General features: G+C 41.0%; 10 protein-coding genes across 12 annotated transcripts; 6 read left to right on the top strand and 4 right to left on the bottom strand.

Annotated features, from left to right (window-relative positions):
* Nucleotides 1-320: 320 nt before the first annotated feature.
* On the top strand, nucleotides 321-1,291 carry LOC134190777 (synaptonemal complex central element protein 2-like). The gene is made up of 4 exons (XM_062659287.1): nucleotides 321-501; nucleotides 565-713; nucleotides 888-1,025; nucleotides 1,100-1,291. Exons 1-4 carry the CDS (start codon nucleotides 410-412, stop codon nucleotides 1,171-1,173), a joined length of 453 nt encoding a protein of 150 aa, XP_062515271.1. The 5' UTR covers nucleotides 321-409; the 3' UTR covers nucleotides 1,174-1,291.
* Nucleotides 1,292-1,344: 53 nt separating this feature from the next.
* Nucleotides 1,345-2,989, bottom strand: LOC134190775 (uncharacterized). Its single transcript, XM_062659286.1, has 6 exons — nucleotides 2,773-2,989; nucleotides 2,592-2,712; nucleotides 2,424-2,529; nucleotides 2,242-2,363; nucleotides 2,043-2,182; nucleotides 1,345-1,980 (listed from the first exon to the last, which is right to left on the bottom strand). Exons 1-6 carry the CDS (start codon nucleotides 2,849-2,851, stop codon nucleotides 1,550-1,552), a joined length of 999 nt encoding a protein of 332 aa, XP_062515270.1. The 5' UTR covers nucleotides 2,852-2,989; the 3' UTR covers nucleotides 1,345-1,549.
* Nucleotides 2,990-3,103: 114 nt separating this feature from the next.
* Nucleotides 3,104-4,442, top strand: LOC134190778 (protein yippee-like 5). 2 transcript variants are annotated; one of them, XM_062659288.1, is made up of 7 exons: nucleotides 3,104-3,319; nucleotides 3,456-3,499; nucleotides 3,562-3,601; nucleotides 3,677-3,745; nucleotides 3,806-3,881; nucleotides 3,940-4,176; nucleotides 4,267-4,442. In XM_062659288.1, the coding sequence occupies exons 1-6, from the start codon at nucleotides 3,221-3,223 to the stop codon at nucleotides 3,969-3,971; spliced, it is 360 nt and encodes a 119-aa protein (XP_062515272.1). In that variant the 5' UTR covers nucleotides 3,104-3,220; the 3' UTR covers nucleotides 3,972-4,176; nucleotides 4,267-4,442. The 2 variants fall into 2 exon arrangements, with proteins under 2 accessions (XP_062515272.1, XP_062515273.1); XM_062659289.1 differs by having other exon boundaries at nucleotides 3,806-3,838; nucleotides 3,903-4,176; nucleotides 4,267-4,430.
* A 102-nt stretch (nucleotides 4,443-4,544) lies between these two features.
* Nucleotides 4,545-7,330, top strand: LOC134190774 (uncharacterized). Its single transcript, XM_062659285.1, has 9 exons — nucleotides 4,545-5,319; nucleotides 5,513-5,695; nucleotides 5,773-5,938; nucleotides 6,004-6,035; nucleotides 6,326-6,352; nucleotides 6,417-6,535; nucleotides 6,600-6,687; nucleotides 6,754-6,894; nucleotides 6,967-7,330. Exons 1-9 carry the CDS (start codon nucleotides 5,047-5,049, stop codon nucleotides 7,165-7,167), a joined length of 1,230 nt encoding a protein of 409 aa, XP_062515269.1. The 5' UTR covers nucleotides 4,545-5,046; the 3' UTR covers nucleotides 7,168-7,330.
* A 361-nt stretch (nucleotides 7,331-7,691) lies between these two features.
* On the bottom strand, nucleotides 7,692-10,184 carry LOC134191323 (uncharacterized). Its single transcript, XM_062659929.1, has 3 exons — nucleotides 8,996-10,184; nucleotides 8,529-8,616; nucleotides 7,692-8,454 (listed from the first exon to the last, which is right to left on the bottom strand). Exons 1-3 carry the CDS (start codon nucleotides 9,925-9,927, stop codon nucleotides 7,876-7,878), a joined length of 1,599 nt encoding a protein of 532 aa, XP_062515913.1. The 5' UTR covers nucleotides 9,928-10,184; the 3' UTR covers nucleotides 7,692-7,875.
* Nucleotides 10,185-10,209: 25 nt separating this feature from the next.
* LOC134191322 (surfeit locus protein 2-like) lies at nucleotides 10,210-11,535 on the top strand. Its single transcript, XM_062659928.1, has 6 exons — nucleotides 10,210-10,328; nucleotides 10,448-10,599; nucleotides 10,695-10,798; nucleotides 10,870-11,019; nucleotides 11,185-11,206; nucleotides 11,266-11,535. Exons 1-6 carry the CDS (start codon nucleotides 10,260-10,262, stop codon nucleotides 11,447-11,449), a joined length of 681 nt encoding a protein of 226 aa, XP_062515912.1. The 5' UTR covers nucleotides 10,210-10,259; the 3' UTR covers nucleotides 11,450-11,535.
* On the bottom strand, nucleotides 11,396-14,954 carry LOC134191321 (F-box only protein 38-like). The gene is made up of 2 exons (XM_062659927.1): nucleotides 14,876-14,954; nucleotides 11,396-14,205 (listed from the first exon to the last, which is right to left on the bottom strand). Exon 2 carries the CDS (start codon nucleotides 14,185-14,187, stop codon nucleotides 11,539-11,541), a length of 2,649 nt encoding a protein of 882 aa, XP_062515911.1. The 5' UTR covers nucleotides 14,188-14,205; nucleotides 14,876-14,954; the 3' UTR covers nucleotides 11,396-11,538.
* A 24-nt stretch (nucleotides 14,955-14,978) lies between these two features.
* On the top strand, nucleotides 14,979-16,530 carry LOC134191320 (calcium-regulated heat-stable protein 1-like). The gene is made up of 3 exons (XM_062659926.1): nucleotides 14,979-15,168; nucleotides 15,229-15,351; nucleotides 16,195-16,530. The coding sequence occupies exons 1-3, from the start codon at nucleotides 15,044-15,046 to the stop codon at nucleotides 16,334-16,336; spliced, it is 390 nt and encodes a 129-aa protein (XP_062515910.1). The 5' UTR covers nucleotides 14,979-15,043; the 3' UTR covers nucleotides 16,337-16,530.
* An 80-nt stretch (nucleotides 16,531-16,610) lies between these two features.
* Nucleotides 16,611-17,486, top strand: LOC134191319 (uncharacterized). The gene has a single exon (XM_062659925.1). It carries the CDS (start codon nucleotides 16,611-16,613, stop codon nucleotides 17,484-17,486), a length of 876 nt encoding a protein of 291 aa, XP_062515909.1.
* Nucleotides 17,487-17,505: 19 nt separating this feature from the next.
* On the bottom strand, nucleotides 17,506-22,750 carry LOC134191317 (ZZ-type zinc finger-containing protein 3-like). Of its 2 annotated transcripts, none has more exons than XM_062659922.1 (13): nucleotides 22,312-22,750; nucleotides 21,288-21,348; nucleotides 21,146-21,223; nucleotides 20,985-21,081; nucleotides 20,862-20,931; nucleotides 20,088-20,136; nucleotides 19,944-20,033; nucleotides 19,776-19,877; nucleotides 19,011-19,103; nucleotides 17,971-18,168; nucleotides 17,810-17,917; nucleotides 17,711-17,745; nucleotides 17,506-17,646 (listed from the first exon to the last, which is right to left on the bottom strand). In XM_062659922.1, the coding sequence occupies exons 1-13, from the start codon at nucleotides 22,674-22,676 to the stop codon at nucleotides 17,532-17,534; spliced, it is 1,461 nt and encodes a 486-aa protein (XP_062515906.1). In that variant the 5' UTR covers nucleotides 22,677-22,750; the 3' UTR covers nucleotides 17,506-17,531. The 2 variants fall into 2 exon arrangements, with proteins under 2 accessions (XP_062515906.1, XP_062515907.1); XM_062659923.1 differs by having other exon boundaries at nucleotides 20,088-20,124.
* Nucleotides 22,751-22,752: the final 2 nt, after the last annotated feature.

Below are 22,752 nucleotides of genomic sequence, written 5' to 3'. Positions count from 1 at the left end.
CTACCATATTCTCAGTCAGGCATAGATCCGTGGTGGGTCGCATACTGCATCACAAGCCGCCTCGTATTACAGGTATGGCACAATCAAGGGCTGCTGCATGGTGGTCTAGCTGTGTCCACCATGAAATCTCTCGTGATGGTCGCGACTGAATTGTACGTATAGTCTACAGGTCGCCTGTATCTTAATTAATTTTGGTTTCCAAACAGAGCGAACGGCAAACTGTTTATTCAGATTGCACTGATATTCTCTCAATGCATTCAGATCTAGGACAGGTACCACGCGCATGCACCAGTGAAGCCCAGTGACTGTTGCCGGTACTGTTCAGTCAGCATCATTCTCTCATCTGAACGCGCAGAGAAAGTGACGCAACAAAGAGAGAAAGGGTTAGAGAAAGAAAGCAGGAAGCAGTATGGACTCTCAGTTGGCAAACAAAGAGGCGATACCGCGCTTCAAGGTACCGAAGTCTGCTCTGTCATCGGGCACCGGCAAGCAGAGAAACAAGTACGTTTTCATTTCTTCTGTTGAAGTGATGTACTTTGTCTAGTGTAGTAAGTATTTGGGTAGAGAAATAGATTACAAAAATGAGCCAAGAACTGCAGTCGTACAAACGAACGATACCGGTACGACTTCACGAGAAGTTCTCAATGACAGAGCGCAACAACTTATCGACAAGCTCAACGAAAAAAGAAAGAAGGATGCTACAATTTTGGCCGGTTTGTCTAGCACACAACAGACGTTACTGCGTGTATATGTTTGATTAAGTAACGGAATCAGTGAGAAATTGGTACCGCGTATGTAAATTGCTTTTTAATTAATTAACAACGCGTCCAAGGCCATGCGTGGATATCGACTTCTGGCGTGATGGTAACTTTGTACAATTGGGCTAGATTTTAAGAAATCACTGGAAGATCAAGCAGCCAATGCTTACAGCACAGTGGAGCAAAGAATGGTCCAAATGTATGAAAGGCACAGTAAAATTGTTCAGGAGAAAGTTCAAGAGCTATTTGCGATTCTAGACCGTATTGGTACAGTCATTTCAAGCCAGTTCTCTGCTCTAACTCTACAGATTAGTTGATACTGTTTCTCTTGTTTTCTGCAGCAAAGCAAGAAGAAGAACTGTGTCGGTTCCGAAGCGCTTTGGGAATGCTTTACAGTGACGTCCGTGAACCTTGAAGTTTTTCAGCTGACGGTACCGTATATACTATAGACTGGCAAGCTTAAAGATAAACAATGGCTCTCTGTAACTTGCTAGAAAGACTTTGACCATACAGTACAGTCTAGCTATGAGATATGATGGTACGCCCTACCGTACGTTTGTTGTGACTTCAATGGTCTCCAGACTATACACACGATACAAGCACGTATGACGGTCAAGACAAGCGCAGTTGCGCAATCATAATTAGGCGACACACGTTGTGTCTAGAACCGCAGAAACTTGTATCTACAATACAAAGTCAGTTGCTATCAAACACTAATCCCAAGATGACTACGGTATTTACAATAAGAGCACTACGTCAGTCACCTACACATGAATATTGCAAAGTCTAGCCTAACAATCCCAGCTAAAAGAATCATCTGGTTCACGTTTTATAGATAGGGTGTTCTCCAGCGGAAGAACATCAGCACAATGACGTTCTTCAGAGTGCGGGCTAGAGCCTGGAGAGTAGCTCCAAGTGTGACTCGGTGATGAAGATTCAGAGTCGGTGCTTCCACCGCGTGAACAATGTGGGAGTAGAGGCACCATAGAAGGAGAAAAAACAGTTGGAGAATAAGCAAAATAGTCAGAATGGACGGGAATGCCGACGTTCATAAGAGGTGGTAGGTTAGGAGTTGCTCCTGGAACGAGCGGAAAGTGTGTTTTGTGAACCTGAACTGCATGAGGCTCAAAGACATGAGGCAACTGAAGAGCATTTTCATGTTGTCTTTCTATAGAAAGCTCTGCAGACGAGCTCGGCTCTAGTGCAATGAGAGATCTGACATCTGTGCAACAAAGACCGACTGCTTATGAGTGAAACCCCTAACGTAGAAAAATCTACACCCACCGACAAGATTTCGGTAACTCATTCCTTGCCAAGCAGGAATAGAGTCTGATTGACGACGCTTCCTGCTAGAACGGACCGAGTTGGGTTGTGGAACATCATTAGCAGTAATAGAGACGGCTGAAGCAAATTCGTTTCTCCATCTATACAACTTCGTTTCTCATCGATATTCGACATACGTTTTTACATCAAAGAAACTGACATTTGAGGAGGGACTTCCGGTTGAATCCTCGTCAACACATTTAGCTGCCCTTTCAACCTTTCTTGATGCATTTGCTCTTTCCGTTTCGATTCCTCCAGCTTCCTTTCTTCACTCTTCAAACTCTGTAACAACAGCTACTAGAGTAAAGGAGAAGGCATGCACCCGGTCACGCGACAACCGACCTCGATCTCTTTTCTAGCGCGCCGTAACAACTCTTTCTTTTTGCATGATCGACTTAATCCTAGCACATTAGCCAATTTGAACTCCCTCGCAGCCAAGTCTCGGCGTCTGCAACACAACGTTTGCCATAGAGCCATGAATATAGCTAGAAAACAAAACTTTAATGTCACCTTTCCTTCTCATCTAGATTGTGTCGATCTCTCCCCTCTGGTGTCTCACGCTGCCTAACACCAACACCGGTACCGCACCTGCAATCTCCCAGTTTCTTCCTTGCAGCGCTAGGGCCGTTTCCTGCAAGAAGAAACGAAAGCACTTGCAACTAGAATTGCCTAAATGCAGTAAAAGAATTACGTTGTAAAATCAGTTTGCAACTCTCTTTGCGATCTCGTACGCTGCCACTAGGATGCTCCTCCCCGTTTTCCGCATCCATCGAGTGAGGATCAATACACTGCGCTGGATGAGAGGGGACTGGGGGTGAGACAACGTATTAAGCATTATGAGACAGACGTGGTCCGTTCGTGTAACTAGCAGAGTTCAAGGAACCTTGCACGATTGCTACAGAAGTTGTCTCCCAACACGTGACCAATCATGGAGCGCCTACCATATATGGACATCTCCTACCTGCAAGCGTAGGCCTTTTTTAATTTTTCTTGGACATCATCGGAGTCCACGAAGAGGAAATCCCTTGCGACGAGAGAAAAGAAACGACATGGTGGGGACAGCCACGACACAATTCACATGTGACCACGGCAACGCGAAGACGCGTCACCACGTGTCACGTGATCAGTAGTCTGTCACAATGGGAAAGATATTTCTCGATCATCCCGGCGGAACGCGTCTGTTTTCGTGTGCCAACTGCGATACAGTGCTTACGAATCGGTCGGAGCTGATCTCTATGGTAGGTTAATTGAGAATGAAAAAGTTGAGTCGACATGCGTTTCTCGTTCATATTTGACATTTCTCTCGCAATCTTGAGCAATTTCGACTCTCATATGTAGATTGAAGTTGAAATGAATGTACTTTCTCTTTATTAGCGCTTCACAGGAGCGACAGGACGAGCGTATTTGTTCAACAAAGTGTAAGTTGCCTTTCCTTTCTTCTCTTGATCATGTTACTCGTCTAATTGAAAGACCATAACAGTGTAAATCTGAACTACAGTGAAGTCCAAGACCGTGTGATGGTGAGTGTACTAAAGTTGGCTTTTCGTATCGTCCCCAGTAAGGAGGGGTGGGGACACGTTCCTTTTGTGTTGTAGCTGACTGGACGGCACATGGTAAGAGATGTCTCGTGTAAGAACTGCAATGCTCGTCTCGGATGGATATATGTAAGTCTACCAACACTTCAGTCACTTGACTAGCATTTGACTCACTTTCTGTTTTGTCAGGAATTTGCAACTGAAGAAAGCCAGCGTTACAAGGTCAGTTTCAATGGGAGCTGGGTGCAATCGTTCAATTCATCTGGTATGTTTCTATTGGTGATAGGAAGGTCGAGTGATTCTGGAACGCGCTTTGGTCACAGAGAGTGATGGATTTGAAGAGAACAATGATTGAAATTCTAGTACTACTGGAGAATACATCTAACTGAATGGCCCAGTCGCCTGCAGAACATGTAACAGAATTTGACAATTATGTAAATAGCTCTCTAGAATAAGTATACACACTGTACTACATGTATGTCACAACGCCTAGTTGGAAATGAATAGACTAAAGAAGGTTTTGTATTCTCAAGGATATAAACATATGAAGGCACTCGAAGGTAAACCTTAACACACTTTGTATCATGAATCAATAGCATAATGCAATGTAAATGTGGTTGGCTCGTTAATTAAACTAAATGTTATTTCAGTTCAATTTACTGGCCATATCCATGAATCTGCTGTGTTGAAGACACACACAAACTATACTGTATTGTAAGTCAACCTCAATTTTATTAGTCAACTCTAGAACACGTGTGTGTCCCACTCTTTTCAAATCTAGGTCTATCTGTCTCTGTAGTGTGCTGTATTGTCTGACACTACGATTAGTGTTCTCTCTGTCCTAAAATTAGCTTGTGTTTGCAGGGTATGTACAATGGTAGATCATACGTTTAGTCTGAATTGTTTTCGCTGGGTCAATATAAAACAAACAAACAAACAAACAAGACGACAGTAGAACTATACATGTAATGTGTCAGTCAGCATCATACTCACCTTCTTCTTTATCAACTTTGTGTATTTTCCCCTTTCCATGTCGTTCTCTGCTCTGTCCTCTACCTCCACTTTCTTCTCATCTGGTTTCCTTGTTTCTCGTCACCAGATCTCATAACTCTCTCAATAACTAATAACAGTCTTGCAGCTGCGCTCTTCCCTTCTCGCAAAATAGTGCGGCCTACACTGCCACAGTGTACTTTCAAACGGATGCGTTACGTACGTTAGCGCGCTAAAAGCTATTTAGATGTCCCGTATGTCAATGAATTTTACGCGGACTCGTACAGATCAAAACTGTTGGCAGTTGGAAAAATCGGATCTTCACCCAACAAATCATTGATCAAACGAAGGATTGTACACTGTAAAGTGTAGGTTTTTGCGTGGGCGTGGGCAACGCTGCAAAAAAACGAATGTTTACAGTTTGTAATTGAGCACTACGGATGACTGCTTGGCTTGTAGAACATTCAGGAAAAGTGTTTCAAGGCACTTGCGGTTGGTCAGACCCCACGATTCTACAGTGTGGGCGCTTCTATCCAGCATGGGTGAAGACTGCTGAAGATCGACTTCGTCACTACAGCACAGTCTTTCCTTGTGTTGAGTGTGACAGCAGCAATTATGCCATTCCATCTCGACAGAGAGTGGAGCGGTGGCTCAGCTGTGTGCCTCAAGGATTCATTTTTCACTTTAAAGCATTTGGGTTTTTTACGAGAAAAGTAAGAAAGAGATTAAATAATTTAGATAAGGTTTGCAGATTATTGAACTGCAACATTAAAGATTAAAATAATAATTTAAATAATGTTTATATTGTTATTATTAGAATAGTAAATTATAGTAATAACAATAATATGTTACTAAATAATTGATAATTGTGTTTGTATGTGTACATGCTGGCTGTTTGCTGGTTAGTATTGTCCAACAAACAACTTGCCTCGAGTGATAAGGTCTGATCTGTCGGTCAGCTTGCAACAGCAAAGCTCTGTGAAGTGGGATGAAATGCCTGTAGTTGTCAGGGAAAAGCTGTGGGAGTTGTTCAACGCTGCATTAAAGCCAATGCATAACGCCAACAAACTTGGTATTGTCGTATTTCAGGTGATGTAATGGTTAATTGTATTTGAGCAAAAACTTGAACTCGGTTTGCTCAACTGATCAAAGTTTAATTAATTTAGTTTCACCTTGGATTTGGGCCAGTAGTGGAGAATAAGCAGCATGTGCTTGAATGTCGACGATTGCTGGATCAAGACTACAAAATGGCAGTCGAATTTCGGAACAGAAAATGGATAATTGAGTCTGAACTATCGAAAACATTAGGATGGCTTCAAGAACATGACATCGGTTTGTAAATATGTGTGTGTGTGTGTTAGTTTAAGGAGTCATTTCATTGTGGTTTTATTTGCCAGGTCTGATCTGCACTGATGAGTTGGAGCATGAGGTGGTAGTTAAATTACTTTTTTGCTGTTTGTCAGACAGCTGTATGTGTGTGTGTGTGTGTGTGTGTGTGTGTGTGTGTGTGTGTGTGTGTGTGTGTGTGTGTGTGTGTGTGTGTGTGTGTGTGTGTGTGTGTGTTGAAGTTCAGAACTATTGTCTGGTTTGACACACACACACACACACACACACACACACACACACACACACACACACACACACACACACACACACACACACACACGACAAATGCATGCACACATACACATACTTACTGAAATTATTTCTTTGTTTTAGCTGCTAAATTTGACAGCACCGTCCAAGGTTAATTAACGATTCTGCATCTTTTCTGAAATACATGACATAATCAAGTCACTTAACCTTCCAGGCATCAGATTCAACTGTTGTACCAATTATATACGAACTTGGGTCTCTCAGATTCTCATACATCCGAGTTCATCGTCGTGCAGGAAAGGAAAGGCTTTTAACTACAGATCAGATAGAAAGGAAAGCTAACAGTAGAAAGTAATCTACTGTATAATAACAGCAACATGGGCTTTGAACTGTTTAGATGGTCTGAGCGTCTCCAAGCAGAGAACATACAGCGATGCATAAAGGGACCAATTTTTTTCATGTGGGGAACAGATCATGAAGACCAGGTACACTACAGTGTGTATGAAATCTTGTGTCCAGGTGGAAGCACGTTGTATGTTTATTTCTGCTAGCCAATCATCAACTCCAAACACCTTACTGCACAACTTAGGGAGTTAGCTTTCAATTGGAGCCTCAACTGTCCCAAGTCTTTTGGAAACCTCTTGCAATTTTGCTCACCACTTCCAAAGACACCAACTGCTGCAATTGCAGAGGCCAGTGAAAACATTCAGAAGTCAATTGCTACAATTTCGCCTTGGCTTATGCTTGGTGGTTCTCACTTTTAGGAAAATGAGGAAAGAACGACATTGTCAGAGCGTTTGGTTGATATGTCCCCAGCAAAGAAGTCAAAACAGGACAAGGATACTCAACACTCTACTGAAAAAAGTGCAACAAATATCTCTCCGTTGACAAAGAAAAAAGTGGAGAAGGATAAGGATGCACACAAGCAGCTGAAAGTGACCAGTTTCTTTTCTAAGCAATCATGAACACAGTGCTGTTTTCTGTATTATTGTTAATTACTTAAGTTCAGTATAAGAGATGCTATTCAATTTCTGGTTGAGTTGAACATGATGTATAAGTAATTTTAGTTGATCTGGTTTATAACATTATTATATAGTCAGTTGTGACGTACGTACAGCACATCAACACAAAATTCTGCATGTTGTAGTGCAGATACAGTAACACTATATATGCACACGTTGCATACAACAGCAGAGATCACAAAGTCCTTCAGCGCTTGTATGTTACAAGTCACTCTATATAGCCTCATTTCCAAGTAACATAGAATGTTTAATTCGAATATTGATGTATGCTTAGTGAAAAAGCTTCCAGACTATTGATGTATACTTTGGTTTCTTAGCTGGCAGTATGATAGTGCACATTTACTGGCATTGTACCTGTGATTCCATGGTCACAGCCACCTCATCACATAAATTTGATAGTAGCCTGTACTGTATGAAGATTTGGGTCACATTGGTCTACTTGTGATATGTTCCACACAAAGTTCCTTCACTGGCTTTCTCCCACTATATAATTCTCTTAGATTTATAATTTGCAATGCTAATTACAATATAACTGTGCATGGTTCTGTATGTCATTATTTATACATATTAGAAAGCTCAACTAACTGAGCATCTTAGAAAGAGCTCCAGCTGTGCATCATAAATATAATATAGTTGTGTGCTGTGTCAGTGTCATGACTCATCTTTATTCTTGACGTTCATCACACTAGCGTTGTCATGAACTGCAATATTCCCTTCACTCTTCCTACCTTTCACATTCAACAAACTACCAAGATTTCCACTGACTTTCTGAGAAAGAGATGGCGAGCTGTTTTGTTTCCTTGCTAACAAACGCGATTCAAATGGTTTTCCACAGGACCAAGATCGATCCTTGAAACTTTTCCAGCCCCCACCACGGGAAGTTAAAACAGAACTTCTTTTAGGAGTAATAAGTTGCTTAGACAGACCTTGCACAGGGTTTGGAATACTCTTACAGTTTACCGCTTTTGACACGTTACAAATATCTGCATCAACTTTCTTGATCGAATTCGTAGTTTCAATCTTACTTTGAGGTAGACCGGATTCTTGAGATATACGATGAGATAATAAAGGAGTGACAAGAGCCATGTCTCTACTCTTTGCATCTTTGTCCTGTTTGCCAAGCCTATACGTCTGGTGAGTTGCAATTTTTGGTCGAGCAAGTTTGTACAAGGGATTCAAACTTTCACTCGATGGTTGCTGGCATACCTGTGTAGAAGGCTTGAGAGACAACTACACAACATGATATTATATTATATACTTTAATATTAGAAGCCAACTTCATTTAATTAATTGACTAGTCTTACTTGCTGAGATCCGCATACAGAAACATATGTCAGCTGATGAGAAGACGTCGACTCAAGAGAACCAGAAGAATGAGAGGAAGCTAAGGCACTAAAGAAAGAAACCAATGCTTTTATCACTCATTTGCTTGACCTCTGGCTACATGCTTGCATACTAATTACTCATTATCTTTATGAAATTATATATTAGGTAAACCTGATTATAGTTTACATCTCTTAGTGCAATTTCCACCATCCCACAGGACTAATTAGTCATTAAATTACTTCCTCAATGGCAGGTGGAGACCAGTCCTCTGACCACAAGTCTTCAGGTCCATGTATAAACTGGTACAAACCACAAAGTACATGCACGCACTTGACTAGCTCAATCTGGTTAATTATTCCAGTTGCGCATTTAGTTGTGAGCTAATTGCCACAAACATCCATCCTATTCAATAATTAACATTTTTAATAGCACAGACACAACTTACCTTTGAGCTGACAGTTTGTTAGATTTTCCGTTCAATGCCTCGTCAATTCCTGACTCTGACATATCTTCTACTATATCATCTTGATACCTTAACGCACGTGACCGAGCCACTCTTTTCATGTAATGATTAGCTCCTCTTCGACTGCTCTTCCTGCTCTCTTTCCTTCCACCGTCCTGCATGCCAGTAATTCTAATTACACTATTGCTTGTCAATTGTCGTAAATATAGACTCGACTGTCTCGCCATCAAAGCCTCACGGACCATCTGTGCTCCTGCTGTCGGTCTCACAACAGCTCGATTTGGAGACTCGGTCTTTGCATGAATGTGAGGAGTGAACTTTGATGTCGATGATGCAGATGCAGAAGCTAGACCACCGTCAAACGGCTGTGTAGGAGTGTAACTGGTTTGTTGTGTTGATGCCACGCGGCATGCATGATTTTTTTCATTCTTCAAGACGTCCCTCTGACAATGCTCACACCTCCATAATTGAAGCTGCAGTCGTGAAGGGCTTCCAGTAGCCTGCCTCATGGCATGTCCATCTGCACAAATCGGAGGAGAGCCGGACCGAGTGATGACACCGCTTTCTTTCCTGTATTGCTCCATGTACTTGTCAATCTCGTCAAAATGCTTGAACTCATACGATTTCTCTCTCTGTAAAGTAAGAGAGTCTCTATGAAGCGTCTTTGGTGCTGACTTAAATCTCCTGCTTTGTACTTGCCTCACTGAACATTTCGAGTTAAAGAGTGTCTCGCTTTCTACCCAGCCACTCAGTTCGTTGACTCTACCCGTTGCTACGCTGCCGGCAGCTCGTAGATGTAAATCAAAGTCAACGACTGGCTTCATGTCGTTGAAATCATGACATTTCCAGCTGAGAAGAGAAGACTTGATCTCATCATACTCTCTTGCACAGCAACTTTCTGATGGTGTAGTCATCACCTTCCTTTAGGCTTTAGAAATAGAATCACAAAACTACAAGATTCCCTGTATTTATTTCTCCTGACTTCATCTGATGGCAACATCCGTTAGTGCATGTGGAGTTGGTAAACAAATGAAATTGTGAGATTGACTGTCTAGGGTTGACCACCCTTTCACACCAAATAGCTTGTAAAGAGAGGATACGTCTCTAAATCGATTGAACGGCTTCTCCAAAATGTCTGACGAGCAGAAGCTACAAATTCATACACGTAGCAACACCCTCGCAACACAAGCCCCGGATGTTAAGTCCCGACTGTCACGTGGTTTGTATTGTGTGTTTGACCACCACAATGACTAGCGACGTAAACTCTTTCCTGAAACAGCATCCAGAGTTTCAAACAATATCAGATAGAGATAAGGTAGCACATCTATCCATGTATGAGTTTTTGTTGACGTCACTTTGAGTTTGATGGAGTCCAACAAGACACATGTACATGTTGCATGCATGCTCCTGCAGGTCTGTTCATGTTTTTTTCAGGTACTTTGCACATTGACTGGACATGAAATGCCAGGCAGATTAGACGTTCTTCAGCAGTATGTGCAAGGAAAAAAGTACAAAAAGGCAAAGAAAATGAAAGAGTACGATTTCGACAAACACAGACCACATCTTGTGCAACACAAGAAACTCACGTGAGACGATGGCTTATTTCATCAATGAAAGCTCGTCGTTTGTAGAGAAAGTTGGCCAATAATCTGCTTGTCGATTCAATTCTGTTGCTGCACAGTGACTACCTGCAATGCCAACTAACAAGAAGGATAATTATCAAGAGTCCGGATGCAGTTGAACGGCATGTGTTAGGGAAACGATATCAGAAAGCACTGAGTCAATGTAAATTGTACGGCCCTTCTACCTGCTGGTTGTTATATTTAGTTCGTCTTCTTTTCTTTGTGTGACATCAGGGGCCAGCAAAGAATCAGGACACGATGCTGGTTACTCAGATTCTGAAACAGGAGAAATTGAAAATCAGCTGGAGGAAGGGGAAGAAGAGAATGAAACTGACAGTGAAGTCGATGAAGAGCGAGATGATTGTAGTGACCTCTATCCACTAGGTACTCACCAGCGATGTTTATCAAAGCAGACTACCCTTACCGTGCTGTTCTCAAATTTATCTTGTCCAGCCAGAGACATTTGAGAACAACTCGGCAGGGATAAATTCATGATTATTTTAGCTGCTCGTACATATGGACACAGGACAACTGTTTTGTCTTGTTTAGAACTACTACAAAAAGAAGTGGAGTATGCTCAAGTGATGATCCAGCAGTTAATTGTTGTTTCAATTATCTGATAATGTTTAGGTTAGAGCTCAAGAGTCATAACAAGCGTGCTACAAATGGACAGCCCAATGGTAAAAATCATAAGAAAGCAAAGTCAGCTGACGATGTACAAACGTCAGAGCCAGCTCAATCAAACAGAAGAAAACGTAAATCTCGCATTCTTAAAAAAGCAAAACGTAGCAAACTGACTCAAACAGCAAAATAGTTGCTCTAGGAAAATAGCAGTTGCTCAATGACCAATAGCAATGATTTCTAGTCAAATACAGTCATACAGTTGATTACTGCTTAGCATCATTATTTTCGTTCTTTCTCTTCAGCAGTGCTGACGATCAGAACGAGGCATTTCTTGTGCACTCCAATCCCAGCTGCTTTCTTAGCCTCAACACTTTCCTTTAGTGTCTCTATGCATTGATCAACAGTCACAGCTGGTCTAAACAGTGGTATGGCAGGAACGGTTGGTGCAAATATTCCAGCTTCTTTCCAATTCTTTAGTAGTTTTGTGTAGGCAAGTTCCTCCATCCACGGCAAATCACCAACGTAAACAAAGTCACCTGTTGTGCCTTCCGCCATGCATTGCCCTTCATACCGACGTACATCACGTCCACATCTCCATTCTGTTTCAATTTGTGATGGTGGTCCTCTCATCCGTTTCTTAAGTTTCTTCTTTGGTTTCCCTCCTGTTGCTCCTTTCTCTGTCTTTCCAGTCGCATTTGTTGCACTTGCATTTGTTGTACTTTCAGCAGCAGCAGCAGCTGCAGGTGCTGACTCAGGCTCACTTGTTTTGTCATCAACTGTCTGTTTATCACTCGGTTCTTTTGACAAAACTGTGGGTGGTGTTTCCCCAGCCCGGACTATGCCTGGGGAGTTGTAATCATATGACTCCACCTTTGCAGGAGGAAAGCCTTCAGCTAAGAGCTTTGAATTGATCCTTTCGATCCAATCAATCCAAGCTCTCATTCGTACTTGTGTGCGAACTGAAAGAGGACATACTTTATCGTAAATGACACCAACATGATATGAAGAGGCTGAACTAAACAAAGTCAGTTCAATATCATCACGGTTTATGCAAGCATCATTGGTATGGTAAACCATGAGATGACTGCTAGTGGAAGGAAGTAACGACAGACTGTGAAGAAAGCCTTCTGGTTTGAGAGATGGACATTTGGAAATCCGGCCACGTGACAGTTTAGAGTCTTGGAAAACTAGACTGACAAGGTTCTCGCATTCTGTAAGCGAGAAATCTTCCAACTGAGAACAATCCTTCAGCATAACTGCCATATACTTGCATTTAGTAATCATCACATTTCGTAGAGTTTGGCTTGAAATTGTGAAGTGACTGATACTGTCTTTTGCATACATGGCAGTAACAGATTGGCTGGTGATACCAAGCATACCCAATGCTTGCACAACAGCATGTGTGGCAGTAGAAGGGACAACCGAGCCATGAAGTTCAGCATCTACCATGTCAGCAACAGGGGAGCCAACCCTCTCGAGCGAAAGAAGTTGTAAACGTGGGAGCTCAATGATCAGCTTACTCAAACTTGCAGTCGATATTTGACTGCAATTGATTAATTTCAATTCAATAAGATTCTGGCAAGAGCCTTCGCTGAACCATTTGTCAGGGTGAACTAGAAACGAACAATTGTGAGCAAGAAGTCGCTTTAATGATGTAAAGACTTGAAAAACACGTTGCATTCCCGTATCTGTTATTGGACAGTCAGTGTCATGGCAGGGCACCAGTCCGTGCCTCTCCATGTCATTTTCATCCATTTCATTGCAAGCAGGGAAGTCATCGGTATAACCGAGATGAAGGAATTCGAGCTGAGTAATAGTTACATTGGTTGCAGCCAAAGCAGTAAACATGATTTCTGAGCTCAATGATGGTTGGATATATAGGTTCTGGATTGAAAGAGCAGACAGAGCAATCAGATACCCGAGGTCTACTTCTGTTGCAGATGAGCACATTGCCATAGTGAGGTTAGAGATAAACCGGAAGCTGCGCATTTCAGGTTGAGCCAAAGTGGATGCTGTTTCATGAAGGCAACCAGCTGGGAAAGGTACACGAGCTAACTCCAAGTGCTTAAGATGATGGGCTTGACCAAGACCGACGAATAATTGCTCGTATGTCAACTGTGGATCTCCTATACATGAACAATGTTTCATACTAAAACGTTGAAGCCAAGGAGCCTTGAACTCCTGAAATGGTTGCGGCTTGGTGAACACGACCCATTTGAGAATCAACTCCGCAAGCTGAGGCATTTCAGGAAGGGAAGAAACATGAACTGCACTTAAATTTAGAGAATTGACTTGCATTTTGGGACGAAGAATGACCTCATGAGTTGGAAGAGCTGGAAAGGTGCCATGACGATTAGCAGAAAATTGGCCAAGAATATGCACCTCGGGTCTTTCTTGTATCAGGAAGTTGAAAACAGGAACAGAGGAGGTGCCAATTTCTTTCAGCTTAGAGCATAGCTTTAGTCCTTTGATCACGCCATCTGCTGTCAATTTGACTCTGTTTTCATTCAGTGGTCGTGTATCTTGGGGATGGACACCTTCAACAACTTGTACATTTTCACAACGTCTCATCAAGTAGATAAACCTCTCATCGGTCAGTGTCTTGGGCACTTCCAATGACATGCATTCTTCGGTTAGGTTGACCTTCTTCCAATGCCTCAAGGTCACAGTCACAGCTTCAGCAAATTTGGAGTGCAAGTGCTCTATCTTAAGGCATTGTGAAAGTGAAAGGTAACTGAAAATATTCACTAGTGTGTCAATTGCTTGGTCTTCAAGTCCAGGACCTGTTTTCTCAATGGCTGTTTGCACTTGAACTACATTTTCATCAAGTTTAGCTTGTTTAGACGGGTGGTCTTCACTCTCAGCTGGCATTCGAGATGTGGTGATTGCTTCCTTAGCAACATCACCTCTTCTCTTAGAAGATGCCATGGCAGAATCAAATCACACCTACATAACATCATGATTATGTTGATTAATTAATTAAACACACAGGTGTGCGCGCGCGCACACACACACACACACACACACACACGTACACACTGTGTCATACAGCAGACGTTCTTTGAGAAAGCAGGGTAGGTCCAATGGGCATACACAATATATAACTGTATGCCAGGACCTACGAGAACATTACAAAGTTTTTGTACAATTCCTAGTCTACAGTCACCTAGATACAGTGCAAGTTGGACCACCAACATTCTACTTTGCTCAGCGAAAAGTTAATGAAGAAAACTCCCGAAATAGTGATCGAAATGTGGAATAATTTACTGCCCTAGAAATTACTTACATATAACATCCACGTCAATAGTTTACTTTTACCATTTGCCACATTACAGTAACAATTCTCAAAGAAATAACATTGGAAGTAGGTGGATTAGATACACGTGTCTAGACTCTGTGTCTACAGACTTACATACCACTAAACACAAACAATTCGCCCCTGCAACCTGCCGCAATATTTCTGCAATACGCAGTCGGTCGGAACAAAAGCATAGACAAGTTTCCTAGAAAATACCGTAATATAAAATGGCGCATGGTCACGACATGATCCATCACCCCTCAAGGAAACCCACCAAGTTACGTTTGCTATATATTACCAATTATCAATTCAAATCACCTGCAGACTCTTTCTAGATAACCACGAAACGAATCGTCGGTTCCTTCCAATTGCGCACACAGGTCACGTGCGGTGTCACAGGCGCGGGATTATACAGACGGTCCGGACACCCGAGGCTTGGAGGGTATTTTGTTATTCCTAGACGTTGTGCAAAGGCTGAGAGCAAACATGAGTTCTCCAGAAAAACACGACAGCAAGTCATCTGTCTTAGGATCGCCTAAACCGATTAGATCTCCATCACCATTCAAAGTCCCAAGTCCCGTTCCCACCCGCCACACTAGACCAGAATCAACGTGAGTCTCTCGACGTGTACACAGTGATCTGCTTGCTTTCATATTCTCTTGTTGGTTTAGATCATTGGCCGCAGTTAAAGGACCTGTTAAACATGGTTCAATCAAGTATTTTGATCGCTCCAAAGGTCATGGTTTCATTCATCCTGATCTTGGAGGAGATGACATATTCGTACATATATCAGAGTAAGAGAGTCTGTGTTGTTGGAAAGGAATGTCTTTTTGCACGTGGTCAGGTGTCATTTGTCAGAAAGAGCATTACACACGTTTTGTGATTTGTTGTGGAATGCATGGTCAGGTGCACACGTGAGGTGCAGTTTGGAGTGAATGTGACTGATTGCGATTTGGATATTGGGTTTTAACTGAACGGAACGTCAACAGTTCGTTATCCCATCACCATTCTTCTAGACTTGTAGGGTTTCCAGTAAACACTTCAGCGCATGTACTTAACTCACACGCATGCGCTAGGCTTACAGTCTCAACACATGTCCTGCGCATGCGTTCATATTATGCCTACAGTAGTATTGCAATACAGAGTCTGTTTTCCTTACTCATCCACTTACAAACAGACACATTAGCTTGCAAGAATGTGATGTATTGTACTAAACCATTAGCTTCGTTCCCAGACTCTCGCGCTTGTTGTGTCCGGTACCCGTTTGGAATTATCATACAGACACCAGACAAAACAAGCACGAGAGAGTCTGAGGATGCGGCTACTAAAATGCACTTACTTTAATGTCAGTATTATAATAAGCTTAGTATTGCTGCAGTATCTAATATGTTCGGCTAATGAACTACTTTAACAGAAATTTTGGTTAAGAAATATTTGTTGCATTCTCAAGCTAAACAATAGTACCGTACTGTGTTGATATTAATCTTGTCTGCAACAATACATCACCCAATCTTGAATGTGTCTTATCTTGTGTTAAAGTGCATCAGTAAATATTATATTATATTTATCATTTACGTTGTATTGTGTAGATAACAGCATTGTTCGTATAGGCTTGTAAACGTGTTGGTATCTTGTAGCATTGAAGGTGAGTATGTTCCTAAAGCTGGTGACAAGGTGAGGTACAAGACGTGTCCTCTCCCACCAAAGTGTGAGAAGCTGCAGGCAGTGGATGTCATCATAACTACACTGCTAGGAGAGAAACATGAGCGATGGGACTAAAACTGTTATCAGTGATCAACACTAACACTGATTAACAGTATTTTTATTAATTGAGATGTGCAACTTTGTTATGTCTAGGCTTTTCAATTTTGTTGCCATTGCAGGATCACTTACAGCACGTGAGTAGGTAGGTCTTTTAATAATTGATACGTGGCGACAAACATATCAAAGAAATAAACAAATGAGCACAACCATTTTAATTTTGTTAGCGCGCGTTAGGCATGAACCTTAGTTACAAGTTAGACGTACAGTGTACCGTTCGAGACTGAAGGCCATGTTATTAAGGGTCTACAAGTTAAATGGAAGCTTTGTCGAAGTTCCGAAAGGATCAGCAGAGCCACTGATGAACCGAGTTGCTAAGGTACTAGGGTTGAAAGATTCAAGTCAGAAATACTTTACGCTGGCGAAAGGAAACTCACTGGAACGACCTCTGTCCATTCTGACTGGGCGCGAAGAACATTCTATCGAAGAATCAGACGTCGTCTGTGTGAGGAAATGGTGTTTTGACGTTGCAGATGAAAGCAAGTTGATATCAACCGACGACGTTGCACTGAATTTGATTTTCCAAGAGGCTTTTTATGGTGTGAATAGTGGCCGTTTACAACCAAATGATGAGCAGCGAGCAGAACTGGATTCGTATTGTGACCCGTCCTTCCCAGTGGAAAAGCAATACGTTTTATTGTGTCACCGATTGTCAGAATACAACAGAATTGATGTGCATGATTGTCAAGTTGTGGAACAAACAAAAGTCAACGGTCACAACTTGACATCAGGCACTCAACTTAGTATCAATCTGACGACAGTAGGAATTCGGTTGGTCGACGCTAAAAATGGGAAATCGATTGATTATTCTCCATGGCAAAAAATACGAGGCTGGAGATTTAGTCAATCTGAAAAAATCTTTTCATATGAGATTGCTCTAGTCAACCCTCAAATGGAGTATACATTTGTGTGGATTGTCATTAGGACGGAACAACTCTCTTATATCTTGTCAGTTATTGATGAGATCGTCGTGAGAGTGAAGACAAAGTTGGATGGACCGAAGAGTTTCCTACCACGACCTTTCACTGGACAGGAGAAGAGTGGACTGAGAAGCTTTGTAAACGATTTGTTTTCCATTGGTAAATCAGACAATTTCTCTACTATTTAGTTGATATCAAGGGTTTATTGTTACCTTTTATTTACTCTTTTATTGTTAGCTTTCTGTAGGTTGGTAGTTTGGATCTAGATAACTGTATACACCTGATGATACATAGTCTCTATCAATACAGTTAGTCTTCATACTTGACTGCTCAGATACACAATTTGATCTGTTGTATAAAAAGGAAAATCGTAACTTAATTAAGTAAGAGCAAATAGTACAAATTCGCTTACACTGGCAGACATCTTTTTGTATCTGGTTCATGTAACTACACACATGCGAAGCAACAATTTGGTGAGATGTTTACGGCAACTGATTATGTAGTACGATACCTCAACATTGTTACATTGCAATCTGACTTTTCTTAATTCTTGTAGTCTTACAAGTTCTTCATATTCGTCTGTGTTCCATAGCAATGGATCACTCAATAGTTCATCTTCCTGCAGACAACTGCTACATAGTAAATTACCAATCACATTTTGTAGCATCTTACTGAGTCATCTTCTAGATGTGGAACTTTAGTGGGTTGCCTGTGTGCGACAGCAGCTGAATGACTTTGTACAGCCTCAGCGACTCCCACAGAATGTGTCTCATCAATGTAGTCATCATCGTTATCCATCAAAACATGAGGACGATGTGTAGAAAAGAAAGTAGATGGTTTCGAGAGAACCGAGTAAGAATTAGGTTTGCTCTAACATAAAGAAAGAGCATAAATTTATTAAAGATGGTAAATATTAGCACACAAGCAACCCATCCATATAATTCATAGTGTGCGCATCTATAGCCTGTAGGTTGTATGTTGTAAGTCCACGCTTTGGTTTGTCTATCTATCTGTCAGTCTGTCTGTCTTCTTTCACTATTGAACACAAAAAGCAAAATTTTACAAGAACACTATAGGTAAAACTGCTAAGCTAAATGTCCATCTACTGAGACATACAGATCGGACACTACTAAAATTCTAATGAATGATGTTCTGAATGTCTCTTTCATTGCCGTCTAATTCGTCATTTCCCTCTGCAATTCTTCTAAGTTTTCTCAATACTACATTGGAACTGGACTTCTGAAGGCATATTGATAGTCTCTTTCTCCATTGTCCTCTAAACTGTGCTTCACTTGATCCACTTTCTACATCTCTCGATCTCTTGGCCATCTGTCTGTCTGTCTGTCTGTCTGTCTGTCTGTCTGTCTGTCTGTCTGTCAATCTGTCTGTGTGTCTGTAAATAAACTCTATACCAATAGCCTTGTGCGGATCTAACAAAAACAAAACAATCTGTCTGTCTATCTGCCCTTGAATAACATGTTAGTCAGTCTAGCTTCCTCTGTTCATACATTTTGGCATTTGGGTTCGCAAAACCACAAACTTGCATAGAGACAAAAAACATAAACGAAAAGAAAACGACTCTAGACATACATGTATATGCAAGAAACAATCAGCCATACTTAAGCAAAAACACTCAACATTGCAGACAACAGAGAGTATAGTTGTTGGCTCTTACTCTTGCACTACAGTAAAATTATACTAATTTTTCAAACCTTCTTGTACATGTTGGAGCTCGGCATTCGACCAGGAATCGGCAAACCAGCTTTAGCCAACTTGATAAAATACTTCTGAACTCGACTAGCAATCTAGCAAGACAAACAAAGACCACACTACATACGGTGTTACCTCGCATAGAACGGCATGCCGTTATAGAATGAAATTTACCAGGGTGCCGTTATACCTCGAGGTACAACGGCATGCCGTTGTAAATGAGGGAATTTTACCAGCGCCTCAAGTTGCACATCCAACAAAATCTAATATCTTGAGGGAATTTTACCAGCGCCTCAAGTTGCACATCCAACAAAATCTAATATCTTTTTTAAGCGATACTACTAACTACTACTAAGTCTTCAAGAACATGCCATGCATAAAGATTACCGCTAAGCACTGATCAGTTGTACTTCTTTGTGTTCCTCATCATCATCAATGTCTTGATCTGTCAAACCTGATGTTTGTCATCTACTAATGGTTCTTCGCAAGCAAAAAACCAACGGCAACATCGTCAACATGGTCATTAGCATCATCCTCCACATTGACACGTGTCTCCTCCATTACCGCAATACTAATATCAAAAGATAGGCCTCGTATTACTGTGACTACCGTACCTCGCTCTATAATGGCATCTCACCCCATAACAGCATGCCGTTATAGGCACCAGCTGGAGTTGTGGCGGATTCTGGTAAAATTTGCTTATAACGGCATGCCATTCTAGGCGAGGTAATACAGTAAATCACAACCGAAACTAACATCCACCCTACTTGTTTTGGTGCTCTATGTGGCATCTCTCTTGCTATCTTTTCCCAACGTCTTGTTTCCGTTTCCTCGCTCGGATATTTGACCAGTAGCTCTTCAAGCTTAGCCTACAAATTATGACCGCCAAATCACGTGATTTGTACTTTGCAAGTTGACGTGTCTATTAATTGTACTTGCTCCTCGGGTTTCCACAACTGGTTGAATGTGACTGGTTTCGTCTGGCTGTATACACGACCTCTCACCACAGCTCCTTCAGATGGATGCTATCACGCAACATATGGAGTTTGAATGCCACAGTGACTTGGCAATGAACCAACCTTTACTTGTTTTTGACTCGAACCAGCCCCAGCAGTGCTACAACTCACACTTAGTGACTGTTTAGTTACAAGCCGACATAATCATTTTACTTATGCTTACAAGAATTCATTTGCTTAGTCATCCATTGCTACTTACATAACAATTTCTTCAATACAAAAATATTGTTACGTGCAAAAAACCTCTTAAAGCTTAACATATATACTAATTATTTAATTATATTTAAGACAGACAGACAGACAGACAAACGAAGGTTAGCATCCAGGCAGTGGGCCAGTACGTTGTATATACACATAATTTAATTAATTAATCAATAATGTGTGGACTAGTTGCTTAATATAATTACTAATTAGATATAAATAACTACCATAAGAGAGAAACTAGTGTAAGTAAAGCAGGTGCCCATACACTGATGCATATTATGCTATAATATTTCACGAATTTTATACTCAGCCCATGGTGACGGTCACAAGTGACTTACTGTCAACACCAGACATGTTACTTGTTACATGTCACAACTTGTGTTAATCTATGTGCCCATGTGATTAGACATAAGCACGTCAGTTGTCACATAGTACACAACATGTGACATCCATTATAATCAGTAGGAACAACAAAGTCCATGCAAATCTACTAAACTTATAAAAACAGAGCAAGACATAGTCACAAGCAGGCTTACAAGTTGTGTTTGCAACATCAAGCGTGCTGTTCAACATTAATACATTAGCACAACAATGTGGTTAAATTATTCAGGTTGAATCATCTTAATCTCTTACTTTGCTGTTGGTGTTGGATTGTCTGTCATTTTTCTTTTTCCAATATTACGATCGGCAGTAGCAATATTGACTACAAAGATAAATCAAAAAAGCAATTGGTCAGGTAATTGAGACATACAATACCTGCTTCTTGAGCAGCTGAGCCATACGCCTGCCAATAGATCGTAGGCACTTGAGTAAGAGCCTGAGCCTTTGGTACTTCTTTCTCTAACACATCAGTCTGCAAGTAAGCACCACTAACATAATAATCTAAGCCAACCCTATGATTACAACTCAACATTAACCTTATTTCTTAGCTGTTGTATGAAGCTTGTTGGATCATTCAAAGCTTGGTCCTGCATTGCATACAGTTTCTCCAAATCCTTGAGCAACAGCATATACTACAATAAACAGCAACCAAACCTTTACAAAAATTATAAGTTTCACCTGAATGGCTTGACATCTTTGTCTCTCCAAACATACAAGAGCTTGAAGAAGTTTCTGGTAACTACACACACACAAAGCGGACTAATAAATTAAATTTTCTTACCAAAACAAATACCACTAAACGTTGAAATCAATTCCAGTATTCCAAAATCAATCATGTAATTCTTGTGAATACATGTACCATCTTCCACACCTTATTTACATACATAATTACCTATGCAGCAAGTTTACAAACTTGTTTTCGTTAAAAGTTAAGAGTTTGCAAAGCTCAATGTTACACATACACAGTGCAAATCTTTCATAACTGCCAAGATATTGTTGTTGCGCACCTATCAGGTTTTAATACAGTGTTCGAAAAGTAGCCGTCAAGTTGTCATTTGATGACTAACTGAGTTCATCTGACAACCACCTATACCAGCGAGGTTGCCATCCTGACAACTAAAGTCACTCAAGTTATTGTGGACCCAATAAATTTGTTTTATGCTGTAAAGTAGAATAGAGTGAAACCTCTGAAGTCCTGGAATTTCGATTACTTGCCAGAACAATCAGTATAATTATTTGATATTTATGAAATATATGTAAAAGTCCTAAACTCCTGACAACTAAAATTTTTGTGAGGTTGACAAGATGGCGACTACATCTGCCATAAAATTTCGAATACTAATACGTACATGCTTAATTAATTAATTAACACAAACCTTAATAATCTGTAATATAAAATAAACTCCACAATTCAAAACCAGAAATGTGACATTCACTGAGTAAATGTATGAAATGTTCAAATGTTACTATAAATCCATATGTGCTATAAATGCCAAAATTGATCCAGCAATGGCTAGACTGTAGCTGATACTCGATCTTCATACACATCTGAGTAAACAGACAATACTCGTAGATGACTTGCTACATTATCGGAGCAAACGTAATTTGAAAGCACAAGCAAGAAATAATTTGATGGGCCACGTGCTGCCTTACATTAATTAATTAATTAATTAATTAATTAATTAATTAAGACCAAACATACTCTGTGTTGTTTTTTAATGCTAGATGATCCGACTCGAAGCAAAATGTGTGATCAGAGTTCTTATCCTCCATGTCAGTGTTTTCTCCTGTCTCGCGCTCCACAATCAGTTTCTTATGACTCTGATCCTTACACTCGACTTCCTTTCCACTTGCACACTCTGACGTTATCATACGGGTACCTGAATGTCTGTGCCTGATGTCAACTTTTGTGTTAGAGTTTTCGTCACATTCTTGACCACACCCGCACTCTGCACCTGCAGCGCTAGCGATACACGTGGCCGTTCTTTTCAAATCGTCAGAAACCACGCGGTCTTTACTTTCCAGCTCCATTTTTGCAATCATATCAAAATGCATACGATAAACCATACCCACAGGGCAGCTACACAACGCTCATATCGGTCGCATCGTTTTGATGAAAAAACATCTGAATCCCGGATGTCGA

This window comes from Corticium candelabrum, chromosome 15, assembly GCF_963422355.1.
Source record: "Corticium candelabrum chromosome 15, ooCorCand1.1, whole genome shotgun sequence".
NCBI classification, from domain to species: Eukaryota; Metazoa; Porifera; class Homoscleromorpha; order Homosclerophorida; family Plakinidae; genus Corticium; species Corticium candelabrum.
The sequence above is the reverse complement of the archived record's forward strand: the minus strand, read 5'-3'. Positions and strand labels throughout refer to the sequence as shown.